Source organism: Panthera uncia, assembly GCF_023721935.1.
Source record: "Panthera uncia isolate 11264 chromosome A1 unlocalized genomic scaffold, Puncia_PCG_1.0 HiC_scaffold_16, whole genome shotgun sequence".
Taxonomy (NCBI): Eukaryota; Metazoa; Chordata; class Mammalia; order Carnivora; family Felidae; genus Panthera; species Panthera uncia.
Window position 1 is genome coordinate 2373872 of NW_026057576.1, and position 19419 is coordinate 2393290.

Here is a 19419-nt window from a genome sequence, read left to right on the forward strand (position 1 = left end):
AGGGGGCGGGGGGCGGCGCTGGGGGTCCCGGCGCCGGCCGGCCGGCCGGCCCGGGCTCGGAGCGCGCCGCCGCCGGGCTCCGGGGCCGGCCTGGCTCGGCGGGGCCCCCAGAGGCCCGGGGTGGCGATTTCTTTCTTTGTCCCGGCCCGTGGCCGGGCGCGGAGGCCGCTGGCCGCGGGCGGGAAGCCGAGCCCGGGCTCCGGGGCTCGGGCTTGCGCTTGGGGCCCCGCGAGGCAGGGCAGCAAGGAGCGGCTGCGGGCCCCAGGGCGCCCCCCACGCGCCTCCCGCGCGCTCCCCCGACTCCGCGGCTGGCTTCCGACCGTGGGGGAGACCCCGGAACTCCTCGGTCGGGCCGCAACCGCCAGGGCGGCACGGCTCGCCCTCAACAGCGTGGCTGGGGGCAAAGAGGGAGTCCACTGGCGCGCTCGCCTCCACCCCGACCCTCCGAAGATGCGCGCGCTAGTGGAACTCGGGGGCCGAGGCGGTTCTCTGGCGCCCCCGCTGCCGGCTGCACCGCGGTCGCCCGGATCCGGGCTGCCAGGCTGGACCTAAACATAGCCGGGTGTGTAGAAACCGATGCCGTCAGAAAGCCCCGAACAGAACGGTGGGCACATCTGCCTCGCCTGTGTGTGTGTGTGTGTGGGGGGGGGGGGGGGGGGGTGGGGAGAGGGGGAGAGAGACCGAGAGACAGAGAGGAAAAAGACAGGGAGAGAGAGAAGCTGGGTCCACATCCATCCGGCTTACCTGCAGCACGGTTTGCGCCTCTGCGTGTCTGGCATTAAGAATGAAAAGAGAAACTGCCCTGTGCATTCGAGCTCACCGAATCCCCCCCACTTCCCTCCAACTCTTTCAACTAAGTTTTATTTTATAATGCAAGGCAACACTGCAGAGTCCACGCGAAAACCCGCTTCCCGATGGCAGTCTGAACCTCCGTCGGTGTCTCCAGCCAGATTTTAGGTCGCCAGCCTCGATTCAGCAGGAGACGCGGCGTTTCCGCCTCCCGCCTCCCGCCTCCCTCGGTGCATCCTCCTTTGTACGGCGAGGGCTGCTCGGCCGTCTCCCGGGAAGTCCCGCGCTCTGGCACGCTGCGCCGGGCCTGCGGCAGAGCCGCGCGGGCCGTGCGGGCGGGCGCTAGGACCGCGGGGAGCCCGGGCGGCCGCGGCGCTACCTTAAACCCAGCCCAATGCCGCTGCCTGCGCCACTCTGCGCGCCGGCGGGGGCTGCGCAGGAGGAGCGCTCCGCCCGGCTACAACGCTCCGCGAGCCGGCGCGGCAACACCTGTTCGCGGCAGCCAGGGCGGCACGCGAGCTCCCGGTCGCGGCTCCGCTCGCTCGCCGCTCGCCACCCGTTCTAAGCCAATGGACATCTGCCGAGCCTCTGGAGAATTCTGGATACTAGCTTTGGACGCCTAAAGTTTTTTTCTGCTTTTTGTTTTTTTAAATAACATTAATTTTTTTTTTTTTTTTTTTTGGGGGGGGGACGGGGGGGGAGATTTTGTCGCCGCCGCCAACGTGAGATTTTTTTTTTCCCCCTTGAAGGATTCATGCTGATGTCTGCAGAGTCGGTTAGAGTAAAAACAGCGCATGCCTTCCTGGAGTCGGGATCCGTAAATTCTGACGTAGCCCGTGCATCTTAAAAATCCTTATAATAACGCCTAGGCATTTAAGTTGCTATGGTCATTCCGATCTCAAACCAAATGGAGAAACTACGGATTTTTTTTCCTTATTACGGTCGGATGGGATGAAGACCTTCCTGCCTGCTAAGAGCTGGGGATCTATCCATAGAGATACATAGATATGTTTATCAATATGTCAGTGTGTGAGTATAAAGTGGTGGTTTCTTAGACTATCAGTGGTTTGACCTTGAACCTGTGCCAGTGAAACAGCAGATTACTTTTATTTATGCATTTAATGGATTGAAGAAAAGAACCTTTTTTTTTTTTTTCTCTCTCCGCAACTGCAGTAAGGGAGGGGAGTTGGATATACCTCGCCTAATATCTTCTGGGTTCATACCGTCATTATTGTTTATTGCTGTGCTCCAAAAGCCGAGTCCTCTGATGGCTCCCTTAGGTGAAGTTGGGAACTATTTCGGTGTGCAGGATGCGGTACCATTTGGGAATGTGCCCGTGTTGCCGGTGGACAGTCCGGTTTTGTTAAGTGACCACCTGGGTCAGTCCGAAGCAGGGGGGCTTCCCAGGGGACCCGCGGTCACGGACCTGGATCATTTAAAGGGGATTCTCAGGCGGAGGCAGCTATACTGCAGGACTGGATTTCACTTAGAAATCTTCCCCAATGGTACTATCCAGGGAACCAGGAAAGACCACAGCCGATTTGGTAGGTATACCATTAACCCTTTAATGTCCGTGCGATGCCATGTTCGGGTTATAACTACCAAGAAGGTGGTGGCCGGGCGGGGGTATGCAGGAAGGGGTCTCTCCCTCTGCTTCTGTTTCTGTCTTGCCAGCTTAAAAAAAAAAAAAAAAAGAAAAGAAAAGAAAAGAAAAGAAAAAAGAGAAAGAAAGAAAAGAGAAAAAAAAAAAAAGCCTCCGGAATTGCAGATCCGCTGCTGGCACTGATGCAACTCTACATTGAAAGGCCCCCCCACTTTTTTTTTTTGAAAGGAGGGCATGATTTATAAATATAACACAAGTCTCTAGTTCTTTTGCATCAGATACACGGGAAGATCGGGTTTAGGAAGTTTCTTTTGAATGGACTGATTCCGCGAGTTTAAAGCTTTAATCATTAACTACTGAGAACTTGAAAATGCATTTTGCCGAAGGCAGTGGTTATTATCTTGTGCCCCAATGAAGTTTTTGCTCCCCCTCTTTTTCTTCTAATAAGTACACTGCTTGAATTGTAAATTAAGCGTATTGTTTATTCCCACCGCGAGGGTCTGAAAACCCCGTAGGCGAAGGTTGCTGACTGATTGTTCTGCTGGGAGGACTAAAGTCATATTTTAGACTCCGAGAGCAGCAGAGGCAGAGCGCTGGGGGAAAATGACTCAGGAAGGGGTCGAACGCTCACCGGGGGCGTTTGTCTTTACAGCTATCAAGTTATTACCTATGCTCTGTATTTGTACAGTGTGCAGCCCTGTGTGGCTTTCCTGGGTGGTTCCCTGGTGTGTGTGTGTGTGTGTGTGTGTGTGTGTGTGTGTGCGCGCGCGCGCGCGCGCGTGCAAAAGCTGCGAGCTAATTTTAAAGGACATTCCGAGGATTTCATTTCCCAAGGAGGGTACTTGTGACTCAGCACTGAGGGCTGCAGACCCGGGTGCTGGTGACTCTGCTCCCTTTAATGCCTGCACGCACGTGCCTGCGGGGCCACCCTGAGCCCAGCAGCACAGTGTCAGCGAGCACAATACCGATGGGGAGACTCTCGGGTGTTTTCCTTACTCACTAAAAAGCAAGCAAGCTCCAGTTGGGCAACCAGACTGTTGGAAGGAGTTAACTTCTCAGTGAACCCACCTGACAACACTTAAACTAGGTCGTAAAAAACAAAGTCCTGTGGTGATTTTTCTTTCTCATGCTTTAATGCCAGATGTTGAACGCAGCCTAAACTATCTGTTTAGATTCGTGGGGCTGTAGAGGATGCCAGAAGGTGAGGACGACTCAGGCCTGGGATGGGGATGGTCCCAGATCCACGAGGCCCAGGATTTTCTCCTTTTGCTCACCGCCAAGCCTAAGCCCCAAGCTGAACCTACTAGTGTAAATATTTCTGGCAGTCTCCCCTCTCTGCTTAAAAAAAGGAAAGGAAAAGGCAAAGCTGTAGGTCTTTGCTTTGCAATTATTCAGTTGAAATATAACTGCCCCTCCCCCCGCCCCCCGAAGTGAACGCAGCCCTGGTTGTTGCAAAGCGTAGACTAAACTTTACTAAAAGTGCTGTTCTGTCTGGCCACTTTAAGGGCTGCTACCGTGCCTAGCCCTCGGTACCCGAACAACAGGCCACGGTGGGCGACCGTAGGTGGGGGAGCGAATGTGCGCCCGGCCGCAGCGGCCCCCCGCTGGACGTCTGCACCGCGCCGGCGGTTGGCCGGCGGCGTGGGCGGGCGGCCTAGGTGCGCCGGGCGGCTGGAGCCCCGGTCCTCCCGCGCTCCCGGCCGGCAGGTGCCGAGTCGGCAGCCCGGGCCCCCCGGCGCTCTCGGCGGCCGCCCGGCCAGCTCCGCGCGGTCCTAAACACGCTCCGTTTCCGTCCCCCTTTCTACCGGGCTGGAGTGCGCCCTTCGGTGCTGCAGGGACTCCTTGCGTCCGGGGGCGACGGGCAGGGGCCGACACGCTTCTGGTAGTGTTTAGGGAATGAGATTTTTTTGGCCCAAGTTTAGTGCCTTCGCTTTCTCTTTGTGTGTGAGTGTGGGTCCAGCGAGGCTGACAGCCGCCGCCCCGGGCAGCGCGGGTGTTCGCGGTGTGGGAACCGCCGGAGGCGCGCACCGCGGCGGGAGAGCTGGTGGCGGGGACTGAGATCAGGCTGGAGGTCGTACCCCTGGCCTCCCCCGTGCCGTCTCGGACCCATCTCCCTCATCTGAAGCACGCAGCCGGGTCTCGGAGAATCGATGGCTCAGCGGTGCCTGGGAGGTGGGTCGAGGACCCCGGCCCTGCCGGCCGGAGCCGCAGGGGAAGGGGGGGGGGGGGGGACAAAGGGCCGCGGAGGCGGGTGGAGGGGGCGGTGAGCTATTGTTAACTGCGTTCCGGGAGCGGAGCTCGCGGCCCGCGGGCCTGCGTCTCGGCGCCCCGGCTTGGGCCCTGGCCTCCGGGCCCGGGGGAGCGCGGCGGGGCAACAATGCGGAGCGAGGGTAGCTTCATTGTGTGAATTAGCCGAGTCCTGCCTTGGCGAGAGCGCCTCGGAACCCCGGCGCAGCCCGACTGGGCCCCGGCGTGGACAGATTATGGGCTGTTCCATTTGGGGTTCCTCCACGTACCCCCCCCCCATAGCCTTTTTCTTTTTTTCTTTTCTTTTCTTTTCTTTTTTTTTTTTTTTAATGCAGTCACCTTTAGGGTAGGACGTTTGCTAAACGCAGTCGAGTGAGTCATTAGAAATCTAGTAACTGCCACCGGGGAGAGTGAGGATGCAAGGGTTGAATCGTGGGGACCGCGAGGGTGGAGAGAACCCCAAAAGCGAGTTCTGGGGTCATCGGACGAGGACCGCTGCTACAGCAGCTGAATAGAGACCATAGAACAAAAAATAACTGGAAGTCGTCACCCCCCACGCCTACCCCACCCCCCAATCCTGGAGGTTGGAGAAAGGTGTCGCCAAGGAAGTGACATCTCTACTCCTTAGACTCGCTTGGCACTGTTGGCCGGGTTGGTAGGGGCAGTGCGGGGAGGAGGAGAGGAGGGGAGGTCAGCCCCGGCCCGCGTTGGGGGGCGGGGGGAGAAGGGGCTCGGATCTGCGAGCTCGAGGGTCGGCCGGGAGCCGGCCGCGGGGGGAAGGGCGCGCCCGGCGCTCCGCTGTGCCACTCGCCCCCGTTTGGATGGAGCCGAGTGGGTGGCTGTGCGCAGTGGGGGTGGGGAAGGAGGGTGAGGCAGGAGGGTTATTTAAGTCTTTCATCCGCTTGCCGGGAGAAGCGGCCCCCGGGGTGACAGCAGTGCCGCGGTCTCCCGCCGCTACCGCTGCGGCAGGTCCCAATATTAGCAACCTCTGCAGCGCCGAGCGAGTGCCGGGAGCCTCTTACCCTTGCCTTCCCAGCCCCGCCCGGAAGCAGGGCCGGGCTCCGCGGCGCTAGGACCCTGCGGGCAGGGCGGGGGAGCGCGCGGCCCGGGGAGGGGGCGGAGGGGCTGCAGCGGCCCGCCACACCTGGCGCTCCCGCTCGCTCCCCGCCGCAGCCGCCCTGGCCGGCCTCCTCCCTTCCCGGCCCGCTGCCTCCCTCTCCTCGCCCCAGCTCCCTGCAGGGGACTCAGTCCTCAAGACCCTCGGTTTCTGTCCCGATTCTTTAGAAAGGAGTAGCTGTAGGTAGGGGGTGGGGGTGGTTTACACTTCGATGAAAAATATAAGGTGCATTTCTGCGTGCAATGAGCTGGCGGCAGGAGACGTGCCGGAGGAATGATTTTTGCCACCCCCCATGCAGCCGCAGGTGACTGCAGCTGCTGGCAGGCTTCGTGGTGACACAGCAGCAGTGCAGGGGACGTGGGGGCGGGGGCATCTTACCGTCGTCCCAGCGGGAGCTGCGGCAGTGACAACTTAGGTGGGACCTTGAGAAAGCCCTTTGTGTTTTCCTCGGGGGGGGGGGGGGGGGGGGGGGGGGGGGGGGGGGGGGGGGGGGGCGGGATGTTTCACTTCATGCATAGTTTTTGTCTTTAAAGCACTTGCTAGACGGGGAAAAAAAGTGAGCAGAAAATCGATTGAGGAAAAGGTAATGCAGAATAATCAAAAAGTGAGCGCTGGTCCTTTTCCGCTATTTGATTTGGCACAAGGAAGCCCGAGTGGACAGACCCCCTGACTTCGTGGAAAGATGGCGTGCTTCTCTGCTGCTGTGCCCTTTGGGCTGGAGTGTTGGCTCGAGAAGGCCAGACTTCATCAGCCCTCCAGATGAGCATCCGACCTGGGGCTGCTCTAAGAAAGACTGCCTGTTTAAGGTGTTATTTTCCGGATTGGTTCAGATTCTTGAAAAACTGGGAGTTGTAACTCCCACTTCGTCATTTCCTAAGGAAACTCTGAGATCTGCTCAGATTGCTACAGACTCAGCTTTACTCCGTCCCAGGCTTGGAGATGATTGATTTGGCAGCCCGGGTGTGGGATTCTCTGGGTGAGGAGGGAGCTCCGTAGGGAGGGGTGCTAATCTATTTTCGAAAGCCTCCTGTCTTGCCTCTCTCCACAGTCCACATACATTCTTGTCCTCTAAAGAATGCAGCTCTGTTAAGTGTTGGGGGCTTTTAGCCCAGAGGGTTGTTTAACACGGGCCACAGTGGAACATGTGCCCGCCCTTCCACTTGCCATGGCCGGCCTTATTATGGCCTTGGACATGAGGCCCGATACAGACGGGCTTTTGGGAGCCGGGCCAGCTTTGGGTTCGTGGCCCATTTGAACAGAGCTCTGGGCTGACCACTAATATCTAGTAAGTCTGGAGCAAAGGTCTGGTGTGGTCATTTTCCTAAAGTGGTCTCGGGAGCTGTCCCAGCCTCCTGTGGACCAGAGATGACCTCAGACCCCATGAGACCCCCTTGGGCCCAGTGAGCACATCCTCAAAGGAACTGTTGGCTGCTGTGAAAGAGAATAACAGTCAGAAGCTACCAGCCGCTGACCCTGTGCTTCCCGTGTCACTCCACCGCCACCATTACTGGGGCCCTTCTGAGTTGAGGATGCCTTGGTTGTGCCTGCCTAAGAGAAGGGACAGCCCCCTGCGGCCCACGTGTGAGGGCGTACATTTAGGTGTTCGGCAACAATCCCACCGTTCCCTCCCCCTCTCTCGCTTCCTGTTTTCTTTCTCCTCTTCCTGGCTTTTCCCTTCTTGCCCTCCCTCTCCTGTTGCTCATTAAACATTTAAGGGTTTCTACACGGAAGCCTTCTCCTGGGTTGTATTGATCCAGCACCCCTCTATGCCGGACGCTCATGCAAAAACAGGGGTGGGGGCTGCCCTCAAGTGAGAATGGTTGGAAGCCCTTGCTTGGCTCAGGCCCAGAGAGACATTAGTTGGCTCGGTGGAGGTTATGGAGTTCACTGTGGACAAGATGGTTCCAGGAATGATAAGGATTCCAATGTGGGCGGAGGGGATCTTGTTGCCCCGTTGCCGGGTCTTTCTGACCTTATGCTGTTGGTGCTCTGGGGAGGGGGGGGGAGGGGGATGCTGTGACTCAGGCATTCAGGTGTTCTGCTTTTCTGCTTGCCCTTGGATCATTGAGATGACCTCATAAAAAGCCGTGCCTTTCTTTTGAGGTGTCTATTTTTCAAGGATGATGGTTTGAGATGATCAAATCCTTTCCACCTGGGGTAACTACATAGGTAGTTTCTTCTCACCTCGAGAGCCGCCTCGGAAACTTGTCTCAGGAATCATTTCTTTCCGGAGGCCCCCTCTGACTTCCCTTCCCAAACCTGAGTGAGCTACTCTTCGTTGGACACCGACCACACCCTAAACGTCTTCTTCTCACTGCCTTTCCCACATTGTTGTATTTATCTACTCATTTGTCTCTCCTTCCACTAGATGGTAAGCTCTTTGAGGATATAGGCCTACACCATGGCTTATTTATCTTTATATAGTCAATACACGGCACAGTTCTTGGCTTACGATAGTCACTCAATAATAGTTGGTTGATTGGATAAGTCAGTATAAATGAATTACAGCTATCTTGTTGATGCCAGAAAAAGAAACAAGGTAGATAAATCTCAATACTTTCATTTCCAGAATATATAATAATTTCAGTCCGTAAGGCCTCTAACAGACTTGAACTTTGCGCACGTAAACACTTTGGGTAAATAGTCTACATGCGTAGGAGATGCCCACTGTGGTGGAGTCTCATCTAGGTAACGACTTCTAGTCACCAGTAAGGGAATGACTCTATCAATATGGTGCAGAAATCACGGATACATGAAAAAAAAAAAAAAAAGGTAAAAACAGTGGTAAGATGTGCATAATCAACAAGCATATGGGCTTCGGTGTCCGATTGCGCGGGGGCAAATTATTTAACATCCTAACGCCCCCGTGTCCCCATTTGTGAGCTGAAGATTAAAACGTTGTAATGCCTAGGGTTGTTGTGAGCACTGAGTGGAAGGCACCGCTGGCACTGACTAAATGCTCCAGTGTCCAAGCTATCTTGACTGTCGTCGTTTTCGGTATCGAGAGAGTGTTCTCGATGTTCTGCAGGCAAGCTAGTGGAACGGTTTTGTAAGATCACACCCACCCACCCTGTTGCTTTTGGGCCTGACGGGCAACGATGATGAATATTCATGACTCGTTCCCAGAGCTGCCTCATGTTTAGGGAAAACACAGAGATCCTCACATACCCTGTGAGAAGATGCGAGTGTCTTTTAGTCTTGGGATTAAAGCCTTCCCCATTGATAGGGCGTAGTAAATTGATCAGACCCCAACGGGGGCAAAATGCTTCCTGTCTTTCGTTTTATGATGAAAATTGGACACTGGCAAATTCCTTATACTCATTTCGGGATCACTGTGACCTATATTGTGGTTGTTTTCAGGTAGCTAAGAAGAGGTGATGCACGTGACTCCCAATAGTAGTCAAATGCCATAGCTGAGATGAGTTTTTAATCATAAGAATTGGAAATACTACAATGAAAGGAAAGAATTGCGTCAATCAGGGAGTGCATCTCGTGCGAAGGGAATCTCCTGGAAGTATTTCCTTACTGACCTTTCCGTTTGCTCTGTGAGGTGGGGAAGGCTCGTCGTACACTAGCTTCTTTGGACGCACCTCCCGACGTAGAGTCTGAGATGATCAGATCCGAAGTGTAATTTGTAATTTCTCTTTATATCTTTTTCCATGCACTGCTTCACATTTTATGAAAATAAATAGTTTTGCATGTTCAGATAGATATTCTATAAAATGCAGACACACGATATTGGTTACATTTTGTGCTTATAAAAGAATTAAGACTCCCCCTTTATAAGAAATCTCTCTTCTTTGTTGTATCACCTTGGAACCCTTTGCTTTATGAGATTTATGTAGCGCACGTCTTCTTTGGATTTTGCAGCACAGTCTATTTTGTGAGAGTTGCAGAATTAATTGTTTCGAAATCCACATAAGTGCTTTTTTATTAGTCACAGGAGACTGACTATAGCACACTGTTATCCTTAGTGTTTTGCTAAACTCTCAACTGTAAGTGAATTTTTCAATATTTGAAGATATTTTTAAAACAAGAATTCAATATTTGGTATGTGTTAACTCAAGGTCTACACAGAGGATATCCTTTTATAACAAAATTGAGTGAATGGCTAAGCACAAGAAATACTAGCATTGTCCCAGATATACAGTTGGGTAATCATCTTAAAACAACAATATAGTTAGAGAAATTAAAGTTGCTGTTGTATGGCCATAAAATTCTGGATGGATGCCCAGCTTAGGTGTTGTTATTCTTAGTGAGGTAAGCACGGGGAAAGATGGGGGGAAAAAGATCATGATGTTGGTTTGATTTGGGGATATAGTCCTTCATACCCATTTTCATTCAAGAGCATTTTTGATGTTAGCATTTTCCCCTCAGAATATTATGTTATCTTAATTGTTTAACTAGTTCTTTGAGGCTTGGATAAGTACAGCAAAAATCAGTACTTCGTTTAAGCAGAAATATTTGGGATGTATGTAGGCTATTTTAATTTTCCAGGTGGAGCTCAATAAAGTTATACAATAAAAAGGTGAATAATATTCTATCTAAACCAATCAGGTCTTTGGTTAGCACCTCATACTCTTATTTTAAGGGACATAAGATCAGTCTCTGAATAGAATATTTTCCAATACCTGCCCATACACAAATACTTAATTTCGTATTTATGAAGTAGAAGTAAGTTGTTTTTCTCTTAAAGTAGACTCTTCTAAGGTTAATTTGAAGATGTATTTTGATTTATCTGTCATATCACTTCTTAGGGTATCTGTAAACACTAGCTTTAAAAAAATTTGTTGTTGTTATGTGTCATGTTAGTAAGTACTTTTATATCATTTTTGTAAGATGGAATTTAGTTGAAAAATCAGTTTTCTTAGGCAGTGGTTTTAAGAGAAGACACTTAAATTTTTTTAAAAAAATGTTTATTTTGAGAGAGAGAGAGAGAGAGAGAGAGAGAAATTACAAGCGGGGGAGGGACAGAGAGAGAGGGGGCACAGAATCCGAAGCAGACTCCAGGCTCTGAGCCATCAGCACAGAGCCCGACACAGGGCTCGAACCCACTAACCGCGAGATCATGACCTGAGCTGAAGTCGGACGCCTAACTGACCGAGCCACCCAGGAGCCCCAAGAGAAGACACTTCTTCAATAAGTGTGAGATTATCCAAGTTGGGAGTTGGGCTCAGTGTCCTCTCAAAAAGTCTTAGGGATGCTGAGACTAAGGAATTGCTCTGTGCTCTGACCTGTCTTCTGCCTTCTGCCGTTTGTCTCTTAGGCATTCTGGAATTTATCAGTATAGCAGTGGGCCTGGTCAGCATTCGAGGCGTGGACAGTGGACTCTACCTCGGGATGAATGAGAAGGGGGAGCTGTATGGATCAGTAAGTACTGGGAGAGACTTTGGCGATCTTCATGCTTTATTTGATTGGAACTGCATTTTCTGTAGATGATACATATCTAGAAATGAAGCTGAGTCTCTTTGGAAGGAGAGCGTAAGTTCTTGCTTTTTGAGAAAAACCATTCTGTTTGTATTTATAGATATCAGCCCTGGACCTTCACCAGACCCAAGTTTCTAAGAAAATGCTTTATTTATATGCCAAACCATTTTCATTGTCAAGTAAATAAAAAATTCACAAGTGTGAAAAATCCCATCTTCTTGTATTGAATGGGAGTTATTTTTGAAATGAATTGAAATTATCTTCTCCTAAGCTTTGCAAAGCGGTGTAATTAAAACTAGAAACAGACAGCCATGCAGTGAGTATAAACCCTTTCTCTGAGCTCCATAAGACTCTCATTATGTAGAGGGAAGAGAGGGATGGAAATTATTGCCAGATATTCTTGTACGTGAATAAGAATATAAAAATATTATAATTATTTGCAAGTATCATAAGTTTCTTTTTTTTTTTTCCGGTCTCACTTTCCATCTCACTTCCCATCGGGTTGTAAGCTCCCGGAAGGAGGCACTGAAGAAGTATTTATTGTATCCTAGCAGGTGCCAGGTGGTATTCTAGGCACTCTGGGATGGCAGTGACTGAGACAAAGTCCTTGCTTCTGCTTTGAGCGAAGGGGACTGACTTTACATCTTTGTTATCTCCTTACTTGTACTAGCAGTTTCTAAAACACAGTGCATGCTTTACAGTAGGAACTTAATGCATTTTTTTTTTTTTTGCTAAATGTATGAGTATGAATAATAGATTATTCGTTACTACACACCAACTTGAATTTTCGACAAAAAAACGCTTGTAGTGAAACCAGCCTTTAGTTTTTCCTTGCCATTATCGGTGGCCAAATGAGAATTTAATCCACGTTATCGGCAATAGGAGAAGTTCGATTAGATCCACAAAAAGTTGAAAATTAAAAGAAACTGAGAATGGGAGGCAGAAATGAAGGGCATTTTTATACATAATGGAGAGAAACCTTGTCTAGATATACCCCTTTCTTGTCCACATATTAGAAAATATATGTGTGTACTCACACATACACACGCAGGGGTTGGAATGCTTTCAGACGCAAAATCCCCAGATGACAATAAGTGTCCTGCGTCATTTGAATACAGCACACACCATTTTCAATGATGTGACATTGGTTTTTCTGCCTTGGTGAAATTTGAATCTAGATCAGTTGATTTTGCTAGATGTTTAAGTCCTTTAAAAAGAAGTGTGTCCTTGAGAAAATAGATGATTTTAAAGTCTCTTTTTAAGCATAGGATTGGGTTGAGCTTTTGAAACACCGTTCGTGTTTTAGATCAAGTTATTTACTGCCTAAGTTATCTTTGCCAGCACTTTTAAGTGCAAAGATACAAGGTATAAGGAAGCTTTTAAACTTTTAAAACATAAAATGATGTTCTCCTTTGTCACCCCCTCAAATTTTTTTTTTTTTTCCACTTTTAGGTATATCGTGTGGATTTAATTAGGTCGGTCACAGTTGAACTCAATAAAATGCTTCTTGTGTGGAGGGCACAGTCTGACATCTAGTGGGTGGAGGGACTGGTTTATCACCATGGTCTCTAGGCTTTTTTGATCACACATCACCACCCAAACAATTTTTTTCGAGTCTGGGTCTCAACAGTGTATGTTAAATTATTTAAGGACTCTCTATATAAAATAGAGTTCATATAGATTGCTATATTTTACAAAACCCGTATTAAGGTAAACATTTGTAAAGGTTGTGACAAATGACTAAACTCAAATAGAGGCCACGTTTGTTCCCCTCTCCATGGACCACCGTGCACGCCCCTGCAGTTTCGTGGTTGACAAGGAGAGCAGTGGAACTTTGTGTCCAGCACAGTGGCCTCTGTGTGTGTGGACCAGCCGAGCCTCATCTCCCCGTCTGGATTCTTTCGGTGGCTTCTTGCTTGTCTGTCCCCTCCTCCAGCTGCCTGCCTCTGTAGGCCCCGTCAGCAGCACAGGCTGCGGACAGAATGCAGGCTCTAGAATGTACCCCGAAGGTAGGCCCGGTCATTATCAGTGACAGGACTCTCCGAAACGGTGGCCAGGTGGCAGAAAGTTGGAGAACCCCCTCTTGGCATGTTTTCTGGGAAGCCCACCGAGTGTGTGGCTGGGAGTAGACGTCCCACCTCCGCTGCCATGTGGCCACAAAGCCACACAGCTGGCCGACAACCCCGGTCGTGGAACCCCAGCTAGAAGGGGAGGGTCCGAGAAAAGGCCTCCTCTCCCCCCACCGCCCCGTGCTTGGGGAATGCCCAGTTTCTCGTGTACAGAGTGCCTGCAGGCTTGGGAACTGCTCAGGGGAAAGTATGGAAGGGAACGCTTTTGCATACTGTGGTTTCCCTTCTGGAGAGCGGTCTCCAGAGGCTTCTGCACACCAAGCTTCTCCCCTCTCCAATCCATTCTCCACCTCCTGGGAGAATTGCCCTTCAGAACTCGCAAATGAATGTCAGCTGTCCACGTAGATCAGATGCTTACCTTTGAAGGTGAATGCCTGCGTTCTTTGGCACAGCATTCAGGGTTCCACTTTGCCTGCACCTGCACGTGGTAGGGAGGTGCTCGATAAACACTTGTTGGGCTGAAAAGAACGAAGCGTTGTGATTTATTTTGCTGCTTCGTTAAACAGAGGGGTGTGGCCCTCGCTGTGTCTCTGCCCCTGTGGTCAGGTGTACTTAGGACTCTGCTGGAAGGGAGAACCCCCATCTTCCTATTCCCACACTAAGCTGGACTGTGATATGTCGTCCCTGGTGGGTCCCGCCCAAGGCGGATATGGCTGAGGCTGGGAAAAGATAGTATGGTGGTAAGAGCCTGGCAGTCGGAGTCAGAAGACTTGGGCTCTCATTCTGTCTCTGCCACTTGCAAGGGCCCTTGTTCTCCTCACCTATGAAGCGACAGCTTGACTTGGCTCTCTGGAGTGTCTTTTCCTACTCTGGATCTCAAGAATGTGCGGTTTGGATTTGTTGGGATTCACTCTTGGGTCTTATCTGCCTAACGCGTGATGTTCTCTGCGTACACAAAGTGTGTGTGCCGCGAGGTCTTTTTGTCTCTTACGTGTAGAGCTGGGAAGAAAGCTTTCTGGGAAGCCAGATGGTTTTCCCTTTGGTCTGTACCTGAGGCGGGAGAGGGGAATGGAAATTAGATCAGGGCTCCTCCGTGGCCGGGAATTACGTTTTCCATCGGGGTTGTGGTTACCATATCTGGTGTGGCAGTGGAAATCGGGAGTGACCAAAACATCACATTTCATTGTGATGAGACTGGGAGAAGGAAAGAAGGGAAACTGGCAATGATTCTGTTATTAAATACAGTTGGCCCTTGAACAACACATGTCTGAACTGTGCGGGTCCTCTGATAGGCAGGTTTTATTTGTTTAATTACTTATTTATTTATTTGTTTAATAAATACAATAGAGTACTGTAAATGTATTTTCTCTTCCTTACCATTTTCTTCGCATTGTCTTTTCGTTAGCTGACTTTATTGTAAGGATCTAGTATCCAAAATGTGTGTTAATTGCTTATGTTGCAGGTAAGGCTTCTAGTCAACAGCTGGCGATCAGTAGTGCAGTTGCACGCAGATTTTCCACCGGGGGGGGGGGCGGTTGATGGGGTCAAGGGTACAGTACAAATTGTAGCTTAAAGACTTTTTGCCTGAATGAGGTTGTGTGTTACTATGAAAGAAGGCTAAGAGGAGATGTGGGGAGGTAGCAGACTTCCCCTCACGAAAAGTACATGAATGTGTAGATGCAGCAAAAATTAATTTAAAATGTGTTTTGGGGTAACTTGTCTCTTTTCATCTATGTAATTCTTTTGTTTTCAAGTTTATGTTGGGAATGTATCTCAAAGGCCAGAGGTGAACCGAGTCATATTTCTTTAGAAAAATGCATAGGATTCTGCTATCCTCGTAGAACGTGGCAGTAGGAGAAAGGATATTGGTAGTGTGCATCACGATATGATCTAAGGACAACCTGACCTGAATACTTCCGACTCTGGGTTGGGGTCTGACTCTGGCATTCATGGGTTAATTCACCCATGTGTCAATCCTTTGTTTGCTCATTCATTTACAAACACTTATATGCGCAGTACAGCTAATTCTATGCTAAATGCATAACAGCGCAGCAAAGAGCTCAGACTCTGGTAGGAGAAAGGTACTTATAATCATTCAGTGCCGTGTGAAATGTACTATATTAGAAAAACACACAAATATCTTGGGGGGGGGGGGTCCGAAAGAGTGCATAATAACTGCTCAGGGAAATTGGGTGATAACATTGAAACTGGATCTTGAGGCATGAATAGGAGTCTCAGAAAAGGAAGAGCAGACAAGTTAGGGCACATGAGCTTTCAAATGTAAAGATTAAGGTATCTGCCTGAGTCATAGAGAAGGTGTCAGATCGCACACACACGCACACACACGGACACACGCACACATGTGCACGCATACTTGCTTGGCCAGAGGATTATGGTATTAGAGTATTACATTTGTCACTTTTGTTCTTATCAAAGAGACTAGAAGTAAGGCTCAGATAGTTACTTTTAGAGTCTTAATCTAACTTATCTGAATATTATCAAGATTCTTTAATCATTAAGAAAAATTGACTATAATAAATATCTCTTTAAAAAAGAATGCCATGGAAAAAATTAATCTCTTTCAAGAAGTTTGCATTTAGGGGTGCCTGGCTGGCTCAGTCAGAGGAGCATGTGAAGACTCTTGATCTTGGGGTTGTGAGTTTGAGCCCCATGTTGGGTGCAGAGTTACTTAAAAATAAAATCTTAAAAAAAAAAAAAAGCTTGCATTTAATGAAAGATACTTTACCATTTCATTAAAAAAGGTAGCACGGTAGGGACGCCCGGGTGGCTCAGTCAGTTAAGCGTCTGACTTTGGCTCAGGTCATAATCTCACAGTTTGTGGGTTCGAGCCCCGCATCGGGCTCTGTGCTGACACCTCGGAGCCTGGAGCCTGTTTTGGATTCTGTGTCTTCCCCCGCCCCCTCTCTTTTTCTCCCCTGCTTGTGCTCTGTCTCTCTCTCTCTCAAAAATAAATATTAAAAAAAAAAGGTAGCACAGTCACTAAAATCGCAATGATAGAGGAAGGTAGCGCATAGAATCTGTGAAAGTGATACAGAAGGATGATGTGCAGATTTCAGGTTTGTATCCCTTCTCTAACACTTACTTTATTCCGTCCAGAACTTTAATTCCTGTTGGTCTTTTCCACTAGATTCAGTTCCTAGGAGTCAGATTCTCTTTCTCATCTTTCTGTTTCTTGAGGGCCCAGCAGTACATGTTATGTGCAGTTGGCATATGGTCAGTGTTTGTCGACTCAACTACTCAGCCTGTCACGACCTGCACACGTGCAGAGCCTTGCCGTACTTGAGCACTGTGTGTCGATGGCATTACCTTGTGTGTAGTTGCCTACAGAGAGAACCTACAGAGCTCTCTCTGTGTTTCCTTATTGAGAGACCCAGGCCTTGTAGATGGCAGAGGGACTCTTGCAGCCTTCAGACCCGTGCGTTGGAACCCGACCATCATCTTGATGGAGATGCTTATGAAACATGTGTTTCCTAGAAGGTTTGGTTGTTAGGTTTCCGGAGACAACGTTGGGACCTGGTTTATATGAATCCACGTACAAGAAGGTGTGATGGATTTTTGACTATGTTTCCTACGCACATAAACTTAAGAAAAAAAACACATTAGTCGAAGCAGTTGTCTCTATGGCCAGAGGTACGTGAGTCAAAAATTGTCCCTTGCCAGGTGTTTCCATGGTGTGGGGTGGAGGAGGAGAGACCCCATAGATCCACCTGTCCCCAAAGGAAGGAATATATCCGCTTCTTTAAGAGGAAAAAAATAAAGTATCTCAGATCCTTAGAACCCCGTACTGATTTCAATCACTGTTACTGTGTCATTTGAATACAAAGCACCGTGAACTTCTTATACTTCTCTGGCAGCTCCAATTCCAAGCATAGTAATGTGAAAGTTCACACGAAACTCTAAGACCGGTAAGATCCATGTGGGCACAGTTGCGTTGATGTGATGGAAGACGTCACCTGCCGTAGGCTAAGAGGTGCTTCACTGTCAGTGTGGCCCTAGTGCTCTTTGGAGCTCTGCACACCTTGGAGCACCTTGGGAAGACGGCCGCCCCCCGCCACCCCCCGAGTCTTCCTGTTCCAATTACTGGGACGCCACATGATGTCATCTGCTCTTTGCTGATGTGCCCAGTCTGTCCTTTCTTTTCCTGTTGGCCCCCATGGTGGGGGTAGCACTCGGTAGTGCTGTTCACCACAGATACGTCCTTGGGTGGCAGTGTGTGCTTACAGGTGGTCCTCTGGAGGGTCTCGAATAGCCTCGCCACGATCCCTTTGCTTCGTCACGACACGAAAAGACAAAGTGAAGTCGTCCTGGCAGAAAACTCACAGTCCCGCAGATGAGGCCCTGGTGCTCCAGGGGTCTGCACACGCCAGCTTTGAAAACATCACAGGAGGTGTGAGGTCCTACAAGGAGGGTCGGCGGCAGGCCCGAGAGGCGACTTCGTGGAGGCCTTCTTGTCTCCAGTAGGCATTCCGCATTGGCGCTCGGGAGCAACTTGCGAACAGGCCGAAGACACTCGCGTGCGTGTGGAACGGGAAACCGTACCAAACGGCAAGGCCCCACTGGGCTTTGAGATTTGTCCCTGTGGTCTGTCAGTTCCGCTTACTTTGATGGCAGATGTTCAGGCGTGTCCTGTAGGAGGTCTCCAAGGAACGTAGTTCACGTAAAGGAAATGAAAAGGGTCATTTGTTTCGTAATCTCCCTGATAGCGGGTATGCTCTGGAAGTAGGTGGTTTTAAACAGATGTTTTGGGTAATAGAGCCTTGCCTTCACTGTGGGTGCACACTGCCAGTTTTCAAAGGATCAAGGAGTAATTCTCTGAGGATAAAGAGGGCGGCTCCTCAGAAGAGCACCGTATCCTGCATTATTCGGTTTAGTTCATACACTGTCCTTGTATTAGGGCTGGAGAGAGTGAGAGTTTAGTGGCTTAGTGGTTTACTCGAGGTCACATGGAGACTGACAGACAATTATGATTGGAACGTAGGTGAATTAATAAACTTGGTTCGATACCTATGCATAAGAGCAGCCATCCATTTTTGTGAATAAAAAATAATTTTACCAGAATTAACCATGTATTAAGAGAAGGATTTTAGTATTTCCTTTGCAGATATGATTTGGGAACAATTATGTTTTCTCTCTAGCAGCCTAGTTTTTATTTTGTGGTTGGTTTGTTTCTTTAGCATCTATACTGATGGCCAGTAGTTAGTGGAAGATCATTTTAAAAATGTGTCTCTATTTATTTAACTTTACTTCAGCGTTTGTTGTTCAGCGGAGTAGCTGTACTGATTTGCCGATCTACTGAGACATGTTTAAAACATCCCATGTCAGTAATGACCAAAGTCACAGAGCATAGGTCTGGAGATGTTGCAGGTTTTGGAAAGGATTTGGTTTTAGTCATTAATAGCTCAGTAGATTAAAAAATTTTTTATAATGTTCATTTATTTTTTGAGAGAGAGAGAGAGAGAGAGAGAGAACGAGCAGGGGAGGGGCAGAGAGAGAGGCAGACACACAATCTGAAGCAGGTTCTGGGCTCTGAGCTGTCAGCACAGAGCCCGGGGCGGGGCTTGAACTCACGAACCACGAGATCATGGCCCAAGCCAAAGTCAACTGAGCCACCCAGGTGTCCCAATAGCTTAGTAGATTGCTCTCATCTTCTCTGGAGGAGGATGGCTCTGGGTACCAGGCAACACGTTCAGGAACGGTCTTTGCTCAGGCTCAGGAGTCTCACAGTAGAATCCTCCTCATGGCAGGTGCAGACTTCACATAAGGTCCCCTCTGTGTTCCTGCCCTTGGTTTTACTGCTCTATACTGCTCGTCCCTGCTCTATACTGCTCCCTTTTCTGAAGCCCCACTGCCTAGTGCCTGCCAGCAAAGTCTGATGAGGAAAGCTTGAGAGAGTGAGTGGCTGTTTCTTGGGGTAGAGCCCCCACTGGCTCCTCGTCCTTCGAAGTCCTTTCATAAAGGGTGAGGCAGGGACTCGGTTACTTTCGTTTCCCATGGAACTGCCAGTACTTAAAACTGTCTTGCTTGTGGGTTGACACTTAATACACGTTGAAAGTATGACTGTGTTGTCAGTGGGATCCCAAATCACCCCTTCCTTTCTCTTCCTTCCTTCCTTCCTTCCTTCCTTCCTTCCTTCCTTCCTTTCTCTT

The 19419-nt window shown here is 49.5% G+C and overlaps 1 protein-coding gene across 4 annotated transcripts in view; it reads left to right on the top strand.

Annotated features, from left to right (window-relative positions):
* FGF9 (fibroblast growth factor 9) overlaps positions 1 to 19419 on the top strand; it is a 211428-nt gene that overhangs the window by 177753 nt on the left and 14256 nt on the right. For 2 of the 4 annotated variants that reach the window (XR_007461197.1, XR_007461187.1), the window contains one exon: positions 11023 to 18696. Coding sequence is in view for 1 of the 4 variants with exons in the window: in XM_049647355.1 (XP_049503312.1) it covers positions 2057 to 2333; positions 11023 to 11126 (381 nt within the window). In the remaining 3 variants the exon portion in view is untranslated. Of the gene's footprint in view, positions 1 to 1503; positions 2334 to 11022; positions 18697 to 19419 lie in introns of those variants that run through there. The other 2 variants (XR_007461189.1, XM_049647355.1) reach the window with 2 other exon arrangements.